The 22,748-nt window shown below is 38.0% G+C and overlaps 1 protein-coding gene across 10 annotated transcripts in view; it reads left to right on the top strand.

Annotated features, from left to right (window-relative positions):
• Nucleotides 1–22,748, top strand: part of TENM4 (teneurin transmembrane protein 4) — a 606,655-nt gene that overhangs the window by 411,425 nt on the left and 172,482 nt on the right. For 9 of the 10 annotated variants that reach the window (XM_054066504.1, XM_054066489.1, XM_054066498.1 and 6 more), the window contains 3 exons: nucleotides 11,659–11,829; nucleotides 16,646–16,860; nucleotides 21,771–21,981. In XM_054066504.1, the coding sequence (XP_053922479.1) occupies nucleotides 11,659–11,829; nucleotides 16,646–16,860; nucleotides 21,771–21,981 (597 nt within the window). The remainder of the gene's footprint in view (nucleotides 1–11,658; nucleotides 11,830–16,645; nucleotides 16,861–21,770; nucleotides 21,982–22,748) is intronic. The other variant, XM_054066524.1, reaches the window with a different exon arrangement.

Below are 22,748 nucleotides of genomic sequence, written 5' to 3'. Positions count from 1 at the left end.
CTGTCCTTATCGCCATCAGAAACTTTTGCCCAGGAAGCCTATATTAGCTGTTTTCATGTATGGTAGTGCATAACACAGCAGCAACATCGCACCTTACTTGCCTAGTACAACTGTAGCATGACTTCATTACACAGAAAGAATCTTTAAAAAGCAAAGCAGAACAAGGTGGTTGGCAGAAATGATGGCTATGCTTACACTGTTTCATATGAAACTGTAATCAGACTATCAATGGAGCAGGATCTCATTTAATTATGGCAGAAATGAAATGAAATGAAATCAAACATCAAAAGGGTTTCCTGAGGCTTTTGGTGAAAAAAAAATCCCACAATCTGAGCATAATGGTACTCCTAACGGTATTAATCCAAGTGGTCAGTAACAGTTTATTTATAGTAGTGTAACTTCTCCAGATAACCTGGGTCACAAGCTATTCCAGGTTGTGAAATATCCACATGGTACCATTCTGGGCATCCAGCTGGTCCAGAATGTGTGTATTTCTATACTGTTAAATTATTATAGATGATCACACCCAAGCTATCTATTGTGAATGATCTGTGGTCCTTGCTAGCTGAACTGTGCACAGTTCAGAAGTCATTGGCTGATCAGAACCAGCATCATGGTAGACTCCTTTCAAACAAATAAATGGTATAGACTATCAAGCACCACTGCTTGATGATGTTTAATTCACTACTAAAAATGTAGTGTTTGGGGATAAAGAGACAAAGCAGTGTACTGTATCCCAGAGCAAGAACTTTGATATACTCATATTTAAAGATGAAATAAAAATATCATGGCCTAAGTAATCACAAGTGAACACGTACCCCAAACAGACTTGTGAGAGTAGGGATCTGGATCCCTTCTGCCAATGTAGTCATTCACTTGTGCAGAACTCCTCTTAGGTTTACTGTTAATTTATATTCATATTGCATAAGTGTGGTGGTAATGGAGAATCATGAGACTTCTTTTCTATTTGGAAGTATAAACAATGGTGTGTGTTTTATCATGTCTTTGATTCACCCAGAACTGGTTGCCACAAAACTAGAAAATCTGAGTTCACACATGTTCAGTAGGGACCCATTTAGAGCACAGTAGAAAAACTGTCTGGACTGAGTGTATTCCTTCCTTTCCAGCCCTCTCCTACTGCTATCAGCCAGGCTGAACATATGGCATCCCTGGAAAGCAATTGAACATGCTACGATGCGGGAGTTGCCAGAGTTGAGTGGCAATTTCTGTCCAATTGTTCTGCTCAGCATTGGGCCAGTGGAAAAAAAGTAGCCTGTGATGAGAGAATTAAAGGCTATTAGGGAGTACATATGTATACAGGGACTGATCTAAAATCACACAACCAATCTTAATTTTCTTCTTTGCTCACTTTTGAGTGCTTGACCTGGTGAACTTTGAGTTTCTTTAGCAAATGCTTCTTTTAGGTGTAGTTAAATATAAAATGGCTGTGGGCCTTTTAAGAGAACACAGTGGGTTGTACTTGCCAGCACTTGCCTTAATCTACGTGCTGGATTTAGTTCTAACTCCAAGAGAAAAAATCATCAGGTTGTGTTAAGTTTTGTTATTGAGAGAGCTTGTCACACTGATCTGAACTGTTCACTTAGATTTATAGTACTGAAAGTACTGTGCTGGATTTTGCCTGTGGTCTGTGGACAGAAAAAAAAAATCTAGTGTCATTAATTGTGCTGTGTCATCCACTTTATCAGCTTTCCCAGACTGTGCATTTGTATCCATTTGCCAAGTTTTTGCACAAGACAAGAAAAAAAAAGGATTTTTTTCCATCTCTATGTGAACTGTTGGAACAATCTGCTTGTTTTTCAAGTTTATGTAAAGAAAAATTAGAAAATTAATTCAAAGTTTCTTAGTCTCATACTTGTGCATTTGTTGTCTGATGCTCCTGAATACATGTGCAGGTTACTTTTTTTCAGATCTTTTCAGAGTCACCAAGCCAATAGGATTGGGCTTTGGAACACTCTGGCCCTGATATCTACAAAATCTGTAAATTCATACTGAATCTGAAGCACACCCATCGTGCTCTGGAAGTTGCTAGAATTACTCAGGCTAAGTAAAACTCAAGTTAAACTTGTGCTTTGGGCATCCAGGGATTCAGAAATTGTAATTCTCTTAATTTTTCTTACATCAACTAGCACAGCCCAACTGGGGCTCTGGTGATATTAGAACGTGCATGGCGACTAATAACACTAATGCAGTTTTCAGCTGATTTTAGGATTAAATCACAAGCAGCACTCTCAAATCATTTACTTATCTTTATAATAAAGTCATGTTCATGTTCAGAAGGACAGATGAGCAGACAGCCATCTGAGAGATCAGTTCATGCATCAAATTCTACAATATTTAGATCTTAACCCTTAAACTGAGATACTGGATTTAAACGGTGATCCCGTCCCTGTTGTGCTGATAGAAGATGACAGGCTTTGTTTGTGACTTTAAAACAGTAAACTGTATTTATGTTTTACTCTTTAAGCAACCTATTATATTAATTTGGGAAGGCAGGTTTTCTGACAGCATCTGGTAGAGATAATAAGGGAGGAAGGGTATGAGCGATTGTTGATTTACCTATGTAAATTACACCCTTTTTAATTAAAGGCTCACAGTTTATACATGTGTAATGAAACAACATTTGTAAAATTATGCTGTCCACAACAGGCTAGCACAGAATTTTGGTAATTGCAAAGCAAGGTAGGAGGCCCTCTGGTAGGGCTGCCCATCCTCATTGCTCTAATTGAAGTGAGTACCCCAGTGGGAAGACCATTATTTCTAATATTATATACACAAATTAAAACTCCATTTAGAGGTACAGTGGGACCATCTTATAATTGACTTTGATCTTGATGAAATATCTCAGTAATATTTATAGTAATACAGTCTCTGCCAGAAAGGTTATCTGAAAGGGAAAATATTATTTTACTGAGAAAGTCCTGAGCATGTGTAACACCAGATTTATTAGAGCTGTGAGGGCTGGAATAAGCTTCTTTGGTGTGGTAAACTGCCTAATAGCAGCAAAGTGTTGCTGAGATCCATCTTTCGGTTTCCTATTCTACATACACAACAGTGTAGATGGTGAAGGAAATTACAGATTGTTTAAGCAGACAGCTCCTTGGATAAGCCACACCACCTTTATGTCATTTTTTTTTCTGTAGGTAGACACTTTAAAAAATCGTCCTAAAAATACCTATAAAAATATTTGAATATACCCATTTAAAACTGCATTTTCCTGCAGGAAATTACAAGCATCCAGCAAGATACTGTAGCAGTGGAGGGGCCAGTGATTGTCTATTAGCAGTTTGAATGGACAGGCAATCACTTGAAAGTCTTTGATCCCCAGGGGTAATTAGGAAGACATTGAATAGGAACTGCTGACTCCTTGCATTGAACAAACATTGGGTTTAACTGCTTCATTTTATAACACGTCTTTCTAGTCACTTCCTTGAAGGTTTCAAAGAAATGGGATGCTTCAGCAGGAAGCTTTTTTCCTTCCTTATTAAGAGCAATTGGAAACTAAATTAAAATATAAAGTGTTCTAAGAAGGAACTAATACTATTTGGTAGACCATCTGCTTCTGTCTTGGAAACCTTTGATACAGCTTTTCAGTCAGGAGAGGTCAAAGAATAACTGGTTTATGTCAAATGCAAGCAAGTAAATGCATTGGCAGCCAGGATTCTGAGTGATTAGCACAATGTTTTGTTTTCCTGAGAAGCAGTACCCACTCTGGTGGCAAAATTTTAATAGGTAGGAAGCTCTTCATCATTTGAATTCTTTCTTTGCAGATGGTAATTCTCATTGAGGGAAGGAAGGAGCCTGAATTATGTCTCAAAGAACCACTTCTTGTATTTGCATAGAATCACAGAATCATAGAATGATCTGGTTTGGAAGGGACCTTCAAGGTCATTCAGTTCCCATAGCATGCGTTTATACTGAGCTGGCTGTGAAAGCACCTACCTCCTACCTTAGGACATTTGAAGTCCTAAAAAACCTCGCAACAGACACAACACAGCCATCTCCCTGTCTGACCATCTGTATCCTTCATCCTAATCTCTTCACCCAGGGATGGGTGGATATGGATTCTCCACTTGTGATCGTGAAGAACATGCAGCTCAGCATAGCACAGTGTCTGTATCCCCAGTCTGTGAAGAAAACTTGTAAACCTGTTTTCTTCTCTTTAAAAGTGGATAACTGAGTGGTCAGGAGGGGAACCAGGTGGGGAATTTACAATAGTAAGCATTACCCTAGATGCCCCTCTTCGTGCCTTTTTTTTAATATTTCTAAACTATTGTCTTGTGTCAACTAAACCAATAGGCCAGGAAGCAGAACCATGAGACCTCCCAGCCACAGCGTGAGAGTCTTCACTTAACTTCTTAAACAAGCTGCCCTTAGGGCTCCATTCCTTTTTGTCCTCCTAACTGCACAGCAGCCTCAACATAGCTGGGTTGTGGAGAGAGCACTGTTTGCAGGATTCTGTTCTCTCACAGCTGCAGTTCTGTCCTGATGCACAGCCTCATAGTCACTCAGGCAGAAGATGATTTCAGAAATCAAGTTTATAATTCCTTGAGTAAGAGCTTTAAGCCATGGAAGAAGAGTATTACTCATAGGAAATAATTTTAGATGCTAGAAACAATAGGTGCTGTGCAGAGTTTTCAGTCACAAGTTAATAGCCAAAGTCCATGCAAGAACTGGCCTTGCAGGAATCCCTCTCGTGATATTGGGTTCCTTAGTCAGGATCCTAGATTTCAGTCCCAGGCCTGAGAACCTTAAATAACTGCCACACTCAGTGTTCAATGCCTGTAGAAGAACAACAGCTTGGATCTGCCTGGTCCAGGATTCACCTTACAAACAAAGAGAGTGGGTACAGCATACTGCATGCCGGCTTGGTGCTTCTACCTTCTTCTTACACCAGTAGTGCCATAGTAGAAGCCACTTCGGTCCTTGACTGGCTGTGTTGGTGAGTTCTGCCATGCTGGGACACAGAAGCCTGGTCCAGCACTTAAATGAAACAGTGGTGTAAGAGAAAAACAGACCTGACAAACCTGTTGGTTTCTTTTTTTTAATATTTGTTTTACTGTTTCTGTTCTTAATCTTCATGCTTCTTCCTTGATTTATTGAAGATTGACAAACCAGTGATTATTTCGTGCTGAAAGGCTCCTTTTCATAACATTGTATGTCAGAAAAATATGATTAATTCTGCAACAGTGAATTCTCCCACTTCTACAGAAATCATATAATTTCAGTGTAGAGAGAAACAGTTATCCAGATAATTACAGTCAAGATTATTCTGGAGACAGGAGTGAAAGCAATACATTTACTTGAATCAAAATTAGCCTTGAGTAATTCAGTGGTGGAATTCAGCTTTTTTTCAATTAGGAGAAAAAGCAAACCTCAGATCTCATTTTAAAGAGACTGCTATTGTAAGTCTGATTGTTGAACCTGAAGGTTAAAGTGGAATATGTAACCACCAGATATCTTATGCTTGATTCCACAAGAAAAGGGGAGAGCAAAGAAACAAGCAATATAAGTGCCTTTCCAACCTCTGCTTGAGCTCCAGCTATTTTTCCTGTTCCAAGTCCCTTTTACTTTTTTCTTAGCTTTCCTTTGCTCTTTCCTGACCTTCTTCTTTTCCTCAGTTTATCTCATTCTGTATTTTTCTCGCTTCCTCCCCTTTATTTCCCATTTTTATCCTTGTTCATTATAGCATCAATGCTGGAGCAGCTGTGCAGTGAGACCTGGCGTTTCAAAGCTTGTGTGCTCCCCTGTATTATTTATGCAGAATATACTGACATCCTGAGAAAAATATGGATTCGAAATATGGATCATTCTTACTATGAAAAGACTGATTAGTTTTTTCAAAGAGAAGCCCAAAAGACCTTCTGTTTTGCCTGCATGCCATTTACTCCCTTCTTTTGTTTTAAATCCAGGCCAGGCACAATTCTTGTGGTGGTAATGATTAACTTGTTGGTTTTGTTGAGTTTCCTTTCTAAGAAACTCTTTATTCATTGTTCAGGGCAAGATCAGTTGTTAGCTGTAAAATATTTCTTATTATTTTCATTCCTTAGTTTTTCTAGGAGTTTCACCAGGGTGAGGAATCACCAGGCCAGCAGCAGAACATGCAGGACTTAGCTCTGAGAGGGCAGGCAGGTAGTCAGCAGCAGAACCTGTGAGATGCCATGCGAACACTTTTAACAAACACTGTTGAAGCAGCCACAGCCTTAATTTCAAACATCGTAATTGATTGGTTTGGTTATTTGTTACACTTAGCTTGGTGCTTTGGGCAAAGCAACAAGCTAATAAAAAGTCAGCAGTGTGTTTTTCATTTTTTTTGCTGACTGGTGTGGTTTCTGGGGGTCTCACATGCTTCAGTAAGCATGTCTTGTCTTTTCTTCTCCCTGTGATCTATCACAATCATTGGTCTCTCTCTGCTAACTCCTTTGCTCCATCAGCCTGTCCCAAAAGGTGTCAGTTTTGTTGACCACCTGAATTATTGTCTTTGTTTGTCCTTTTTTATCCTAAATGCTGTACCAGTTTCTTTGTTCTTTGTTGTGCTGAGTAAGTTGTTTTGACTTCAGTGTTTTGCTGTGTCATAAGCAAGTGACAATAATACAAACATACCCAAAATCCTGGCTTTCTTCAAAACAAACTTGAAAACAATGTTCCTCTTTATTTGACTTAATATCATGAGCTAATGTTGGTAATGGCCTCTGCAGACAGCTGTAAAGTAGGAATGATTCAATACAGAGAGAGATATAGCATGTTAAGACCTAAGGAATCATGATCTGAAACACCTGGTTCCATCAATATGAACTTTGATTTATTTGAATGGTTAAATAGCTCAGCTGATGCTAAACTGTTTGTAATTTGTTTTGCTAAAGTGAATCTGAGCCCAGCAAATTAATAGCCACGTCACACTGCCGTGGTTGAAATGCTGAACACATCAAAGTAATCAGACCCTGAAAGGACTGAAGTTTGGCTTCCTTTTTTTCCCCACCAGGAGGGCAGCCAGAGGTGACTTAGGACTGAGGATAAAATAGTTTCTTCTGCTGCAGAAAATTCTGTTACCCACTCAGCAAGTTTCAGGGTACTTTTTGCTAGCACTTAGCTGCAGTTAAAAGGTTGTGCAAGTTAAAGAGTTTATGTCAAAACGTGAGCATAATAGGCCAGTTGCCTCAGATGCCTTTGTATCATCTGAATTGTTGGTGCTGAAACAGTCCAGAGAGGGCACAGCCAGGGTTTCCTTTACATATTGTTTCCATTCCAAGAGACAGCAGACGAAAGAGTTTTATTAGCCATGGGAAATATAACCAAAGCTTCTGCAAAGAGCATGTCATGAAGCTTCCTAGGCAGTGAAAGGTACATGGTATTTTACAAAAGGGTACACTTTAATGATTGTTAATTGTAATGTGCTCTTTTGATACGTGGGGAGCCTTCGATGTCTGAGTATTTACTGAGCAGCATGTTGGGGGGAGAGAGGGAGAAGGACATGGGGACTTTTAGAAGAGCATTTGCTCTTTGTGAGCCACATCTTACATTTAGAGGGGGGAAAAGAAACTCAGAGAAAATGTCAACAGTGGCTTCAATTGTCCTGGAGACTGAAAACATCAGGAATCTTGAATTATTTTTACAGCTTCACTTTGCTTTCAGAAACATTAACACTTCAAAGTATATGATTGTGCCTCTCATCCGTGGTTCCAGGGTTTTTCTCTGATTATGGTCTTTTTTTTTCCCCTCAAGAAAGAACTTTACATCAATTTTGCACAGAACAAGGTTGATTTGTGCCTTTCCTAAAACCTTTGAACTACTGTATGCATCAACAGTTTTACACGTCCCACTGAGATGTAGAGACCCAAAACATCAGCTGCTGTTACTACTTGCCTTTTTAGCGTGATTATGGCAGTTAGGGGGAGTAATCAAAATGACTCTTCCACCAGCTTGCCAATCAGAAAACACTATTGATATTTGGAAGATAGTAATGATAAACACTTAATCAGGTGTTTTCCTAATAACATGCCTGCTACTAGGGTGTGTTTCCAAAGTAAATCAAACTCCTTGTTCTGGTTTCAGGGATGCTTTTCTGGTTAGTACTTACCTGCAGCAGAAATTGCATGATGTCTGTTTGCTGTAGGGGTGGGAATATTTATGGGCTTTAATTTTGTGCTTAGAAACATAGAGTCAGAAACTCTGAATAGAGCACCAGTTCAAAGATTTTTGCACTCTGTTTTCTGAAATCTTTTTAATCCACTTAGTAAGCAAAATGCTTTTCGCTGTGTTTTTCAGTTTTGCACTTTTGAATGTATGATGTGCATAGATTTTATTCTCTTCGGTCATCATGGGAGACCTTGTTGTGGCCTTTCAGTACTTAAAGGGACCTTATGAGGAATGTGGAGAGAGACTTTTTACCAGGGCCTGTAGTGGCAGGACAAGGGATAATAGTTTTAAATGAAAATAGGGTAAATTTAGATTTGATATAAGGAATTCTCTACTATGAGGGTGCTGAAACACTGGCACATGTTGACTGGAGAAGTTGTGGAAGTCGCATCAATGGAAGTGTTCAATGTCAGGTTGGACAGGGCTCTGAGCAACCTGATCTAGTTGAAGATGTCCATGCCCATGGCAGGGGGGTAGACTAGAGGACCTTTAAAGGTCCCATCCAACCCAAACCATTCTGTGATTCTTTGATTATGTGATCTGTGCGATGAGGAGATCGATGTATACAAAGCTTTTTGCTTTAGATAAAAGTTAAAAGTTAAAAGTGAACATATTAATGCAAGCCTTTTACGTCTGTGTGATAACACAGTATCTATATTACACATAGTTCTGTCATATTTTCTGTGTCGGGATATTGTAAAACATTTTGTAGACATTTAGGAATGCATAGTGACATGGAATGGTTGTGTCACTTGCTCAAGGGGCTGGGTAATGTGCAAAAAAGCCGTAGCTCTTCCAGGCTACCAGTTCTGTCGTTTCATTGAAGCAAGATGTTCCCTTCATAAGACATTTCCTCTCAGGTGTTTTCAAATACATTTTACATGCCTGGAAGAAATGCTTGTAGCTTTCCCACTACATTAAATAAATGCTCCTTTCTTCACCTTCATTTTCTTGCAGCAAGCAACAAATTCCTCCTAAAAAAAGGAGGGGAAACAATGTCCTTTCAGGGAAACAATGGACTTTCAATGTGTGCAAGTTTGTGTGGCAGTTATACTATGATATCCAAAGGGCAGAGCAATTCAGATGCTCTAGTGGAAAAAACATTGGCTCAATTCCTGCCTGAACCAGTGATGCCCAGTATAAGTTCATGCAAGTCATAGTAATATGAAGAAACCTATTAGATGGAGTTGGGATTAGGGATTTAGGAGTAGCAGAGGCATCCAGGTTGCTACTGTCTAGGATTGCCTGAATTTGGAGGAATGAACAGTACAGTTTTCATTCTGCTCTGAACTATAGACTTTCATATGGTTAAACATAGGAACTTGCATATGCCACTACCACCTAAGCCCCTGAGCTCTTTAATACCTCAGCAGCACCTGGGAAACTCTCTTATCCATAGAGAGGTCCTATTTGCATTCTCAGGCAGCATTCAGTACTGAGCTTAGCACAAAAACTGCTGGTGGGGTGTTGCATGATATACCTGTTACAGTTTGTGAACCTGTGAGCATCAAGTAAGTTAAGTGAATTAACACACAATCGTGTTTTAGTGCCCAAACAAGTGAATTGAGTTGGTCCTTTAATCTGCTGTAGTTCTGTTTCCTTTCTGTGAAGTAGAAATAACAGATTCCTACTTGATGAGGGTTTATGAGGTTAATAGCTATGAAGTGCCCAAGCGCTGCAAGGTGAGGGCTATATAAACACCAAGATATTATGAGAACATAGCAATACCAAATGCTTGATGCAAATTCCTTGCTCCTAGTCTGATTTCCAGTCTTCTCTTGCACAGTTTCTCTACCAAGTAAATATACTCTTTTTATATAAAAATAGTGACCACTGTGCCTAAAGTATCCTGGTTGAATTACCAGTTGTGTTCACAGCATTCCTTCTTGGTTTGTGTACCCCTATAAAAAACGTTTTGAGTTATTAACAGGTCCTTGGGAGAGCTTCCTTGCTGTTCTTCTTTGCTGTTTGGGAGTTATAGGGGAGTATTTTCTTTCTTAATGGTTAACACTTTATTAACAAACCCAGTCCCTGTTTACATTGTAAAAGGAGTCTTGCACTAATTGTGTTTTGTAATGCCGTAGTAGTGCAAAGACAAGTTTAATCACATTAGCAAATGATAGATGACACAATTGAAACTGAATTGGGAGAAAACAGTGATTTTGCTAAATTGCTTAAATGTGCTGGTTTTGGAGAACTACTCTGATTACTTTTCAGTCCTCTTGAAAAGACAGTTCCTGATGCAGAAGTTTAAATAAACTAACCACTTGCCCTTGACAGTGTTTGCAAAGCTCAGATGTATCTTTGTAAATGAAATGAGAACTATAGGCAATGGAAATGTTCTTTTACTTTACTAGTTTTGTTTATGTTAAATGGCTGTGATTTCAGTGCCTTTGTACAGTGTCTTGGAGAAATTACAGTGTAAAATATCAGGGCATTCCCTCGAAAAAGAAATGTCATTCCAAGTGTAGCAAATATCGGATCATTTAGCTGTGAAGAGCCTGAAGCTAGACTGGATACTGATTGAGTATGAAATGTTTGTGTTGGGGATGGAAAAACTGATACAGGAAGCCACATTCTTTTGCTTTAAGTTTTCAAGGGGCAAGTATTAGTAGTGTAAGCATATGATTTTCCATACTTCTCATACGTGTGTTTGCTTTTTAAGTATTCTGTCTTGTTCCTTTACTTCGCCTTTCTTTTTGTAATGCCTTGAAATAGATTCATGTGTGCACTGGATGACATTGCATGGCCCAGAAACCTACAGAGAGCTATGCCCTGGTATCACACAAATCTGAATGGTGCTGCTTGTTTGCAAATCTTAGAGGATGTATCTTTGATCTGAATAGGAGAAGATGAGTTCTGCTAAGGACTGCTCAGTCATAGTTGCTTGTATTCCTGGTACTGAGTACGGCATGTGTGCAAAGTGTATCTTAAATTGCTGTAGTTTTTACTCGGTCTTATTCAGGAAAAACTGTCAGAAATGTCTGTAAGAGCTTCTGTGTATAATTGGTGGGTAAAAAACAAAAGCAAAACAAACAAAAAAAACCAAACAACAAAACCCAAATAAACCAAAAAGAAAGAACCTATATAATACATTATGATTATGGCAAAAGACATTAGAGTGCAGTTTCCTGGACTTTATTGGTATCTTGATAAATAATACTCTGTATTTCTGTGCTTACCACATTGTCACCCCAGTCTTGGGAACTTTCTGAAACACCGTACCTGGCTGTGCTCTTACACAGGCCATGAGTCAGAAGTAGTTCTACTGGAGGAAGCAGAGTGGATCGGTACAGGTGGTCTAAAATGAGTTTTAAATGGTTGGGAAGACACAGGGCATTAGTAGGGTAGAAGTAGCAGGGTTTGTCTAATTATATGAATCCCATTCTTCTCCTAAAGCAATGGCCACTAATAAGGCAGTGGAGCAACAGTTTAGAAAGTTCCCTTGTAGTTCTGAAATTCTCCCAAACAGAAAAAGATGACTTTTCTCATTGCTCACCACAGCCATGCACCTGTTTGGCCTAAACTGGCACCTGCAGCCGATGGAAGGGCAGATGTATGAAATCACGGAAGACACAGCCAGCAGTTGGCCAGTGCCAACGGACGTCTCCTTATATCCTTCGGGGGGCACAGGGTTAGAGTTACCTGACAGGAAAGGCAAAGGAACCAGTGAAGGTATGGTTGGTGTGTGTCCATGTTGTGAGTCTTCTGTCTGCCTCTGAACTCCAACCATCCAATCTCATGTTCCATTACCTTCAATGCTGCCATCACCAGGTGCTTTTTCCAGTCTTTCACATCTAGAACTAGTAATCGTTGGTCTTGTTTCCATATGTTTCTAAGTTTCATACCATTCTAATGTCCACTAATGCGATAAAACTGTGAGCAACCCTCACAACACATCTAAGGAATTCTCAAGGTGGAACCCTCTGTACAATATCTCACAGGCTACAGAAGGCCATCATGAAAACCCTGCCTCAAGTGGCTGTTTCCATGGAAAAAAAATGTCTTGAAAATTAAATTACTCCAGAAGCATTGGATCAAGCTTTCTCTACAACTTTACAAAGGTGTTTGGGTTTGTCAGCTCATTGCCATTTAATACCAAATGTTTTGAGGACCAAAATATTTACTAAAAGCTATCACACTGTGAGTTTTGGCACTTCAGAGCTGGACATCTCTTTGCAAAACTAGCCAAACAAAAGATCTAGTCTCCACAAAGTATCACAGCATTAACAGCTTGCAATTTTGTCTGAAATTAGAAGCAACTGCTGGCTTTCAATTCAGCAGTGCTTTATCCAGCAGGTTTACGTCTTACTGCACTTTGTATAGAGGCAGCGTTGCCAAAATTACCTGGAAGCTCTGCAGAGGAGAGGTGTTTCATTCCTCCCAAGCCTTAACTAGAGAAATGAGAAACTGAAGTTTTCAGAGAGCTCTTTTTTCCAAGCTTCTTTATACGAAGCTAACAGATTCCCCTAAAATTGAAATCACTGGCTATTTTTGTTAGTTCTTTTCAGTGAGGAAGCTTTGTGGGTAAAAGGTAAGAAATGTGCTACTGTTCTGGCAGCTCACTGAGTTCAAAAGTTTCCACAGAGCTCTGTAGACTTTGGCTAAAAGCCTGTGTTTAAATGTTTGATAAAATTAATTGTAGTATTTTTTCTTTAAGAGTTTATCTTTTAGTCCAAATAAAGGCCATAATTATGTGTTCCTTAAAAGAGCATATTTACTAGCAACTGATGGCTGACATCAAGTTACAACAAGGAAAAATCAGCTAAGCAGGTTATTCTCAGCAAACCTTGCTAGCTGCAGATATCCCTGCTGTTGTATTCAAAAGTACTTCACGGCAGATCCTTTTTTTCTTTGCTCTAACTTGCCTTATGTTTCATTTTTGAAATATCTAATTTTGATCCGAATACTTCCTTCTAAAATTCCAAATGAAAATAAATGGGTGTATCCAAAACTGCCATCCAAATCAAAGACCTCTTGATTACTTTTTAAGCCATGCTTATGGTGACATCAGTAGAAGTTTTGATTGCAGCCAAAACCATCTGCTAAAAGAGAAATCTGGGTATACTCTAGTTATGTTATTAGAAGACCCGTCAAGTTAGAGCTTTGGACAGATCTTAGATAATGTGTGGGCTTAAGGGAAATTATTGTCTCACTAGAAAACAAGGTTGGACAAGATCATTCTTTTGGGATTAATCCTGTCCAGCCTTAAAATGCACCTCTCCCCATCAGATGACTATGCAACTCATTCTGGGCTGATATTCTGAAGCAGAATGTAAGTGGTGATTGAAATTTTTTTAAAAATAGATTGAAATATATTTGAAGGTCTTCCTGATCACAAGGTAACTGGCTGGAATGTATTAAAATATCCTTACAGCTAATGTGAACGTATCATTACCAATGTCTTGCCCGTTCTCAGTAATAGTCATTCCTTCTCATCCATGGCTGTGCTCCAGCACAGCATTTACCTATGTTTAAGCCCATCCCTGTGTAGCAAAGCACTTAATCACATGCTTACATTGAAGCATATAATTAAATGAAATTGAAGTCAGAGAAATATAAGTATTTTGACCAGGGTACCTTGCTGTCAAAAATACAAGCAGATTCAGCAAGGGTCGGAATGAAATAGTTCATTTTGTTATCCAGATAAATTAGGAATAGTTGCTACAGCAACTATAAAGTTCAAGGTAATGTGTGGAAAGGGCAAAGTAGTTGACAGCCCAATTAAGAATTCAGACCTGAAGTTAATTTTAAGGAATCAGTATTCTGATTAAAACCTAATTTCTGATTAGAAGCTGAAATGGCTTTCTTATTGTACTTTGGTTATGAAGTGTCTAGTCCATGGGGCTTCATCTTGGCATAGACTAAAACTGATGAAATGCAGATGGATTTCAGCTTGGTGACAAGAGCCTTTCTTTGGACTGCTGTATCGGGATAAATGTCAACTGCTGGCAACACGACAGAACAGCTTGTAGGATATGGACTCATCAGACCTATAGCTATCCAACAAGAGGAGACATAACCTTTGTAATTGTGTGTACAAACAATTATTTCTGTGAAATTGTCTTTTGCAATCACAGAAGTGGGTTTTTTTTTTCGCCTGAGCAAGTGCTGCATACAGGCAGAATGCGTGCTGTGCTCATTTTCTCCAGGCTCTCTCTTGCATAGCAGCATCTATCATATTAAATTCTCACCTTCCCTGATTCACTGTGAGGTAGTCTTTATTAATGAACAGCCAGGGCGCATATCAAATACTTGAGGTTTTCATCTGAATTTCTAAGAATCTATAAAACATTTCAGTAGTAATCAGAAAAATCCTTCATTTGAATCAGAACATGTGATGTCTTTAGCTCTTTTTGAATAGAATCCTGAATCTTTTCATCTTACAATAATGGAATAAGAAACTTTGCATGAAGGCATGGGAACTGTTTCCTTTAATCCTGACAGTGTGGAGAGTAATTTTTGGTATGCCAAATAAATATTAACAATCCAGTTGATAAAGCAGTCCCCTTGAAAATCAAGCTAGTTGATTTCCATTGTACAATTGTACCCTATCAGCACAAAATATTTAGAAGGAATGTCCATTTACCTAAGATCCTTCTGGTTATCTCTTTTAATATATACTTCTACTAAAATCAGATAAAAAGCAGATTTCCCCCTGTATTTATTTGAATATGAACAAAAATAAATGAGTATTCAATAAAATGATCCAAAAATACTTTTTTTCCTATGAACATATATATACATTTTGCTTTCTGGACTGTGCTGGTATGCATAAAGATTCTGCCACGACATAGCACAGAAATGAAGCATGCCATCAAGTCCCACACCAACAGTGTATTAGCAGCCATTAACTTTGAATCAGGGGTTAGTGTTATTTGGACAAAGAGGTCTGCTATGAAGTTTTACATAAGTAGAAAAAAAAATCTGCGTCCTACAAAAGAACATCTTCAGAGACTTCTTTTGTTAGCAGTTAATATGCATATAATCTTTATATGGATTTTACAGAGACAGCTAAAAATTTATATCTGTTTCTCATGGAGAGTTTATGTTGGGATGGTATATGGAGAAGTTTAAGGAATTATTATAATTAATATTTTATAATATTAAAGGAAACAATAAAATAAATGGTTGTTCTACCAATCGCCTTTTCAACATGGCAGGTAAATTCTAAGACTATTCATGATGGATGAGAAAATATATTTTTATATCCCAGGTTCTGGAAGAAAAAAAAAAATCATAATGTAATTTTCCTACAAAAGACTGTGTGTTCCTGAAAGTTTCTTTCTCATTTTGTTAGAATTGTCTGATCTGTGATACACGAAGCAATGTGCTGTAGCGGCGCAGAGATTAGACAAGAAATGTATTTGAATTTCTAAAATTAATGATTAGTCCTTGTTGTTGACATGATGCCCTCCTTAATAAAGCCAGAATCTTTCAGGCGACACTAATACATGTTTTTCAGCTACAAATGTGCTTAGATAAAGGCGGTTTCCTAAGCAGTTATCTTTCTCATGGCCTTTATGGACTGCAGGTGAAACTGTGGCCACAAAGGCTGAAAAGACAGCGTTCTGGGATTTTGTTTTTCATTCTGCCCTTCATTCCCTCGGCTTCCTTTGCATCCAGGTTTTTCAAAGTGGCCACCAGTTTTGAGAACTGTGAGTACATGTATTTCTAACCTGGAATTTCTCAGATGTGTTTTCCAGGGATACTGAGCTCCCTGCTGACTCCTTTGGACATTGTGGCATGTACTGGCTACTGTTTGGATACCCAGGCTCTCCAACCTGGTGATCTCTTTAAGAAATATGTGCCTCCATTTGCTTGTCTTCTGAAAGAAGACAGATCATTATAACACACTTCACAGATTCTATTGAAACCTAATTAAAATCTCTCATATTTCTTAGTAGATATTGCTCAGGTGCAGGATATGATTTCTTTCATTTTTCTCAGTCCTCTTTTTTTTCTTTAGCGTTTTTTTGACTGTTGAACAAATTTCAAATGGTGTTACCACTGTGAAGAATTAATTTAATAGAGAAACATTTTACTTTTACCACTCAGGCATCGTTCATGTCGCTGTTCTCCACAGTACCGTTCCATTCTGTGACACGTCTACCTCCCTATTACTACACTTCTCTTTTCTAATTTAATGGCCACTTCTCCATCTGTGAACTTTTATTCATTTAGGATGTAATGTTAGATCATTTATTCTTATCATCAGAATGTAATTACACACTCTCTGATGTTACAATTTATAAAAAAGGCATTTTTCTCCATATTGCTCTTACCACGTTCATGTTTTCAAACTAAACAGTTACTGAAGCCAGGAGTAACCCTGCCAGTTTTCCTCACATGGATTGACTAGACAAAGTACTGTGAAGACCTCAGGACACTAATAGGTTGTTTCTGAAGATTAGTGTCAGATATAGTGGTATGATTGATTACTTTTAAGATCAAAGGTTAATCCAAGATTTTTGTTCCTGTGTTTTGGCAGGAAAGCCCAGTAGTTTCTTTCCAGACGACAGTTTTATAGACTCTGGAGAAATTGATGTTGGCAGACGAGCCACACAGAAGATTCCTCCTGGTATCTTTTGGAGATCTCAGGTGTTCATCGACCACCCAGTACATCTGAAATTCAATGTTTCACTAGGAAAGGCTGCTCTGGTTGGCATCTATGGTAGAAAAGGCCTCCCACCATCACACACACAGGTAATGGAACCTCATTTCTATTAAATAATAGTTGTCTTATATTGTATGTTCTTATGGCTTATTGTTTTATTTCAATTATTTCTTTCAATAATTTGTTGTGTGTTTGCAAGATATTAAGGGCCATCTATCCAGAGAAAGATAATCAAGTGACAATTGCAAAATTTACAGACGTTGACCTAGTGAGCTGTAGGCAAAGGCAGAGGACACAGTTGCCTAAGGCAGCAAGCTGCCAGAGGAGGAAGAGAGTTTGTAGGCTGGTGATCACTGAGACTATCACCTCATTGCTCCTAGCAGCATGAGATAACCTTCTCCATCCAGTGCCCCTTACAGCAGCAGCCACACTCAAAACACATCAAAAAAGAATCATCTCTTAAGCAGTCTCATGTATCTCAGGTCTGTCTCTCTCTTCCAGCCTCTGCCTTTCCCTCTCACTGGTAAGAGCATCAAGTCCTCACCCTCATGGGATCAAGATTCGCTTTCATCTTTGTGCTGAAATGCATCAAGCCAACTTTTCTCATTATGCCTGTCAACTGTCAGATTAGACTAAGATTGGTCAGAGCCCCCAAATAAAATCAAGTTTTTACAGAAAGCCACTGGCTTACTCAGGCAGAAATCAAGATATAGTTATTATTCAGCAGGATTAAAATGAAAGTGACTGCTGTTCTTGATACATCTTGGTGAAAGCCATCTTAAGTAGTCATTTTCTGAGAAAAGCTCTGAAGAACCATCCCCTTAAATAAGGATTTTGTACACTATTTTCCTTACTTTCCGTTTGGCTTTCTGAGCTGCTCTTAACCAGATCAATTATTACATTAGGGCATAACTCTCATTGGCAATGCAAAGTATCTTATGCCCATTTGCATCAGCAAGTTATCAGAGTATTACCGGGTTTACATTAATGTAAGTTACCCTTGCTTTCCACTATTAACTGGAAAGGCTAGCAACCAATATGACTGTTTGAGGTTTATAGAAATGCCCTGCCTTTATTTTCTTTATGACCATCTTAAATGTAGCAGGGCACTATATGCAATCATAGTTATGTTATAAGCAATTAAAAAGCACACACTGACTTCACTGTTGCTGAAGTTTTTTCTTTAACCTCATTTTTGTTGGGGTATTCTGAGTGATTTGTCAGTGTCAGGACCTTTCCCATTTATAACAGCATGGTTGTGTATCAGTTTAAGCCTCAGCTGAGAATGAGATGTTGAATGTGGGATGTGCCACATGCTTATCAATATTACATGCTGCAGTGCATTTGCTCAGAATCCTTGTTAAGTGCTGCTTTTTGTATAGCTAGTATTTGAGAGCTGCCAAGTATATAAGAAAATCATCATCTGGATCAAAATATCACCAAAAATGGCTGGAGGGATAATTTTATTCATACAATGAAAATCAGAGTACACTAATAGAAACAAATCACAAACCCTACCCTGTTCTGATGTTACAGATGTTGAATCAATATTGATTTATTGTTTGTTAATATTTAATTTAGTTTTTAAATTATTCATTTTCCTAGATTTATTGTTTTATAAAACTGCTGTCAATTAAAACTGTTTTCTCCTTCTGTATTTTTTTGTATGATGTTTAATCTCACCATAGTTTATTAGTCCCAGGAATCATTCAACGGGTAACCTGTTTTCTATGTTGAAATTGTAAACTTGTCTCGCATAATTAATACATATTGCACAAATCTCATCTTTTCTTTTGCATAATACAGAATATTAGCCACACCTCATAAGTTTACCCAATGAGTTTTATATTTTCAAATTTTGTAAGGAATTTCATAAACAAGACTTTGGCAAAATGTATGCTTAAAGCAGTGCTACAGTCTCCCCAGGAAGAATTTAATAAAGGGACTATTATTTTTCTCCAGCCTATCTAATTGATGGCAGTAGTAAAATACTAGCTGATAATCAGGTTTTTCTGTTTTAGATAATTAGACATTTTTTCTGTTTAGATAATCCACCTTCTGTGGTGTAAGCCCTAACATATTCTATTCTCTTTCAGGATGTTTTAATTGATCCCAAGCCTGTAGATCCTTAGCATATATTCCTGAGTTTGATAAAATGTTAAAAGTCACATTTATCCATGCTAAAACAACAAACAACTCCAGATTCTCTTTGGGAAGTGTTCTCTGCTTGTGGTGATCTGTGTTATAGTTGAGATTGCCAACAACCATGGACACAAATAAGTAAGAAGAAATTACAACCTTCAGATTTCTGTAGTCTTAGAAATAGAGCATGCAGAAGGCTAAAATAGTTTACTGTTAACTAAAGGCATTTCTTCTCACTCTTCTCAACAAATCATAATAAAAGGTATGCAATTTTGTTGTGATCTATTAGATTTCATCCTCCTGGGTCAAAATTCTTTTTAAAAATCTTTTTAACCTAGGCCAAATTTTGTCAAATCATGAATTTTAGGGACTGGCCATCACAGCACGTGGGAGGCATTTTTCCATTTGTACAGTTTTACTTGATTGTGATGGTATTTTATCTATGATTTCCTTGCTTGCAATAACTCCAATTGCATATTAAAAATCTCTGAATGAATTAAAATGCAATAAAGTAAAATCCATTTGTGGTTCAAGTAAATTTGCAAGTAGTAACTAGTACCTTTCGAAGTCATCAACATCCACAGCAGTATCTTGCAAATATTTATAAAAATAAACTTTTACTTTTGGCAGGAAGCCCCAACCAAGCATAACTGGAGTGTAACAAGAACAGCTCCCTTTGAGCTGGGTGCCTTGAAATTGTTTTCATCTCACTAAGCTTAAAGCATCTACATCTAGTGTGTAGCAACAAATGGGTGCTTTTAGGGCACAATCCGCAGGACATTTCTTAGATGTCAACTTTATGACAAGGCAGATTACCTTCTAGAAGTGACTCTTCTTTGACTGCAATCCATCGGTTCTAGAAAACTAATTCAAGCTGCCATGGAGATGTCAGCACATGGTGAGATGAACTTCACCAGTGGTGTCTGCCGTTCCCTTTTAAAAATCTGGTCAATCTGTTCTGTCATGCTCCAAAATAAAAATGGAAATATGTAGGTTTTTTTCTTACTAGCTTTAACGTCATCAGTGTGCCTGGCCAATGTGTTTCTTAGTCAAACCAAACTGCAGTAAGACATTCCCACAACCAGATAGCACTGTGATGTCCTCTGTCACTGCCCTTCTCAGCTGTGTCAGTCATGACCACACTGAGACTTGATGAGGAATTAGCCTAGGTGATAGCTCAACCTCAGCGTGGCTGCAAATATCTTGCTTACAAAGTGTCGTTCAAACTAAGCTCCACTATTGTTCTCTGAAACTTATAATCACTAACTCATTATATTTTTAATTATATATTTTATATATTTTTAGATCATATGCTGTTAGATTTTATATTTTTATAAGTTGTATTTACATTATATTTTTTAAAAACAGAAGCCCTGTCGCTGACAAAGGTAACTTGGGCAGAGACACCGAAAAGAAATGCCCTTTGCCAGTGTGCCAGCTTTTGTATTCTCAAGTGACACTTCAGTACCAAATTTGAGAGCTCTATATACTGAAATACAGAAAAAAAAAATTAAGCAAGGCTCAAAGCTTATTTCATGTAATTAAGTAACTAAAAATACAGTAATTAAAATTTTCTAGGGACAAATTTTGTCATTTCATGTGCAAGCTACATGATAGATAGCTTATTTCTCAAAATTTTGTTGGAGATAAACTTTTTTTTTTTTTTTTTACCTTAGCAATGACAGCAGAGGAAAGAACATGTCATCTAGTCCATATCTGGGTTGACTGTGGAAGCCATACAAACCAACTTAATAATACAACAGGAGCACCCAAATTTTGCTACAGTAAAGTCGAAAGGGATAAGAAGCCTAAATATTGCTGCCACATTCAGCCAACACTCAGCAAACATTCAGTGCAGCAACATTCACTGCTTCAAAAATAAGTTCTTTGCTTCTTTCTGCCTTTTTTTTTCTTTCCTGCCAAAACCTACAAGCTTCTTTGACCAACAGGATAAAAGAGGCAAAAACAAAGGAAGTAGGAATAGAAAAGCTAAGCTGTGCCTCACCTGCTGCATCCTGTTCACAAGATGTGCTTTGCACGTAGATACAAATACATGATAGAAGTCAGATTGGATAAGCTTCATTTAACATTTGTGATCTGCTATCTTGTACCTTACTCGTCCCATTAATATATTACCAGACAAAATACAATTATTGAGAAAAATTATTTAAATAGAGAACTAAAGGTAGTTGCAGTACTAGTAGCAAAATCAAAGTAGTTGCTTAGCTGAAGTTGGTAAAAAATAAATATGTCCTTTTGAGGAAAACTCGCAAAAGCCACTCTCTGAATGGGACTTTTATATTCCTTTATCTCTTTTCCATCTTTGTCTTCTATGATCTTTTAACCACTTTTGCTTTATGATAAACCTCTTGCATCACTTCTGCAAAACCTCTACAAGAATTTACTTACAAATACCTCTTGTATTTTCTTTGGTGACCCATAATAATTCTGGCAAACAACTCAGTTAGTTAGCTAGATACATTTTTCTGTCTATTTTACTTATTAGCCAAGACACAAAGAAGCTAAAAACTAAGCTTATCATCATACTTAGAGTGCAATTTAAGCATGGTCCCTGAACCTCATGTTTCCCTGCCTATGTTTGTACAGAATGAGGACATATCAGTAAGGTCAATATGCCGCAAATCACATTCTATATAAAGGTGATTTCTTGATTCTTATAATTACAGAAAAGTACATTTGTATACTAGCTATTTCCAAAATGATTACTAGCAGGTAATCCAGGAACTTGACTTACCAGTGAAAATGCTGTTTATGATGCTCCTGGACTCTCATAGCAAGAATCTAAGCTTGAGGAAGCCTGAAATGCACACAAACATCATTCTTTTTTATGTTTCAGTTTGACTTTGTTGAGCTCCTTGATGGAAGGCGTCTACTGGCACAGGAGGCGAGAAGCTTAGAAGGACCTCAGCGGCAACACAGAGCTTTTGTGCCCTTGTCCAGCCATGAGACAGGCTTTATCCAGTATTTAGATTCAGGAATATGGCATTTAGCCTTCTACAATGATGGCAAGGAATCGGAAGTGGTTTCTTTTCTGACTACTGCTATTGGTAAGGATTTCCTGTATTATTCCCAAGCTCTTAAATGTGCTTTGAGGCCAGGTATTAACACATGTACTCAAACTGAATGGTGTCTTTTTGTGGTTTCAGAGAGAATGCTTGTAGGCAACTGTATTTAGCAACAGGCTGAATACTGATAGAATGTAAATACCTTGTAAGCATTTTGTAGGCCTTTTTAGTAACTATATCCATAAGAAGATTCTACCCAGTGCCAAGGATGTATTACTAGCTTGAAATTCCCTATTTCATTTTCTTCCTTTGATCTTCTTTTTATTTAGTTTCATCTGGTTTGTTGGTTTTTTTCTCTTTCTGGAGCAGAGGTATAGGAATCATTGAAGAGTACACAGCAGCACCATCCAACCGTTTTGTGTGACACAGTCCCGCCTTTGAGTGCCGTCAGAAATAACTCAGGGTGGAGTTCATGAAGAGTGCTGAGGTTAAAACTTCAGTGAAGTGCACTGCAAGGCTTGTTAGTAGGAACCACAATAACAGGAATCACTGTTTCTCCCTGCTAAGAGAAAGAAGCTGAGATTTCTTAAGAACAAATTAACTAAAGAGGTCTCTCAGTTTCTCTGGCTGTTAAGTGCCCTGCCAGTTCAGTGCACAGGCATCGATTTGTTGCTGTCCAAGGAGAAAAGGATGCTGCCTGACAGCCTAGCACATGGCTATTCTTCTTCCACCATGTAAATATCAGAATCTGTTTCTGATTCAATAGTACTTAATTTTAAATGTGACTGACCTGCTGAAACTATTCATAT

This window comes from Cuculus canorus, chromosome 1 (genome assembly GCF_017976375.1).
Source record: "Cuculus canorus isolate bCucCan1 chromosome 1, bCucCan1.pri, whole genome shotgun sequence".
Lineage (NCBI taxonomy): Eukaryota > Metazoa > Chordata > Aves > Cuculiformes > Cuculidae > Cuculus > Cuculus canorus.
Note: the sequence above shows the minus strand (reverse complement) of the source record. Positions and strands in the feature narration are given on the sequence as shown.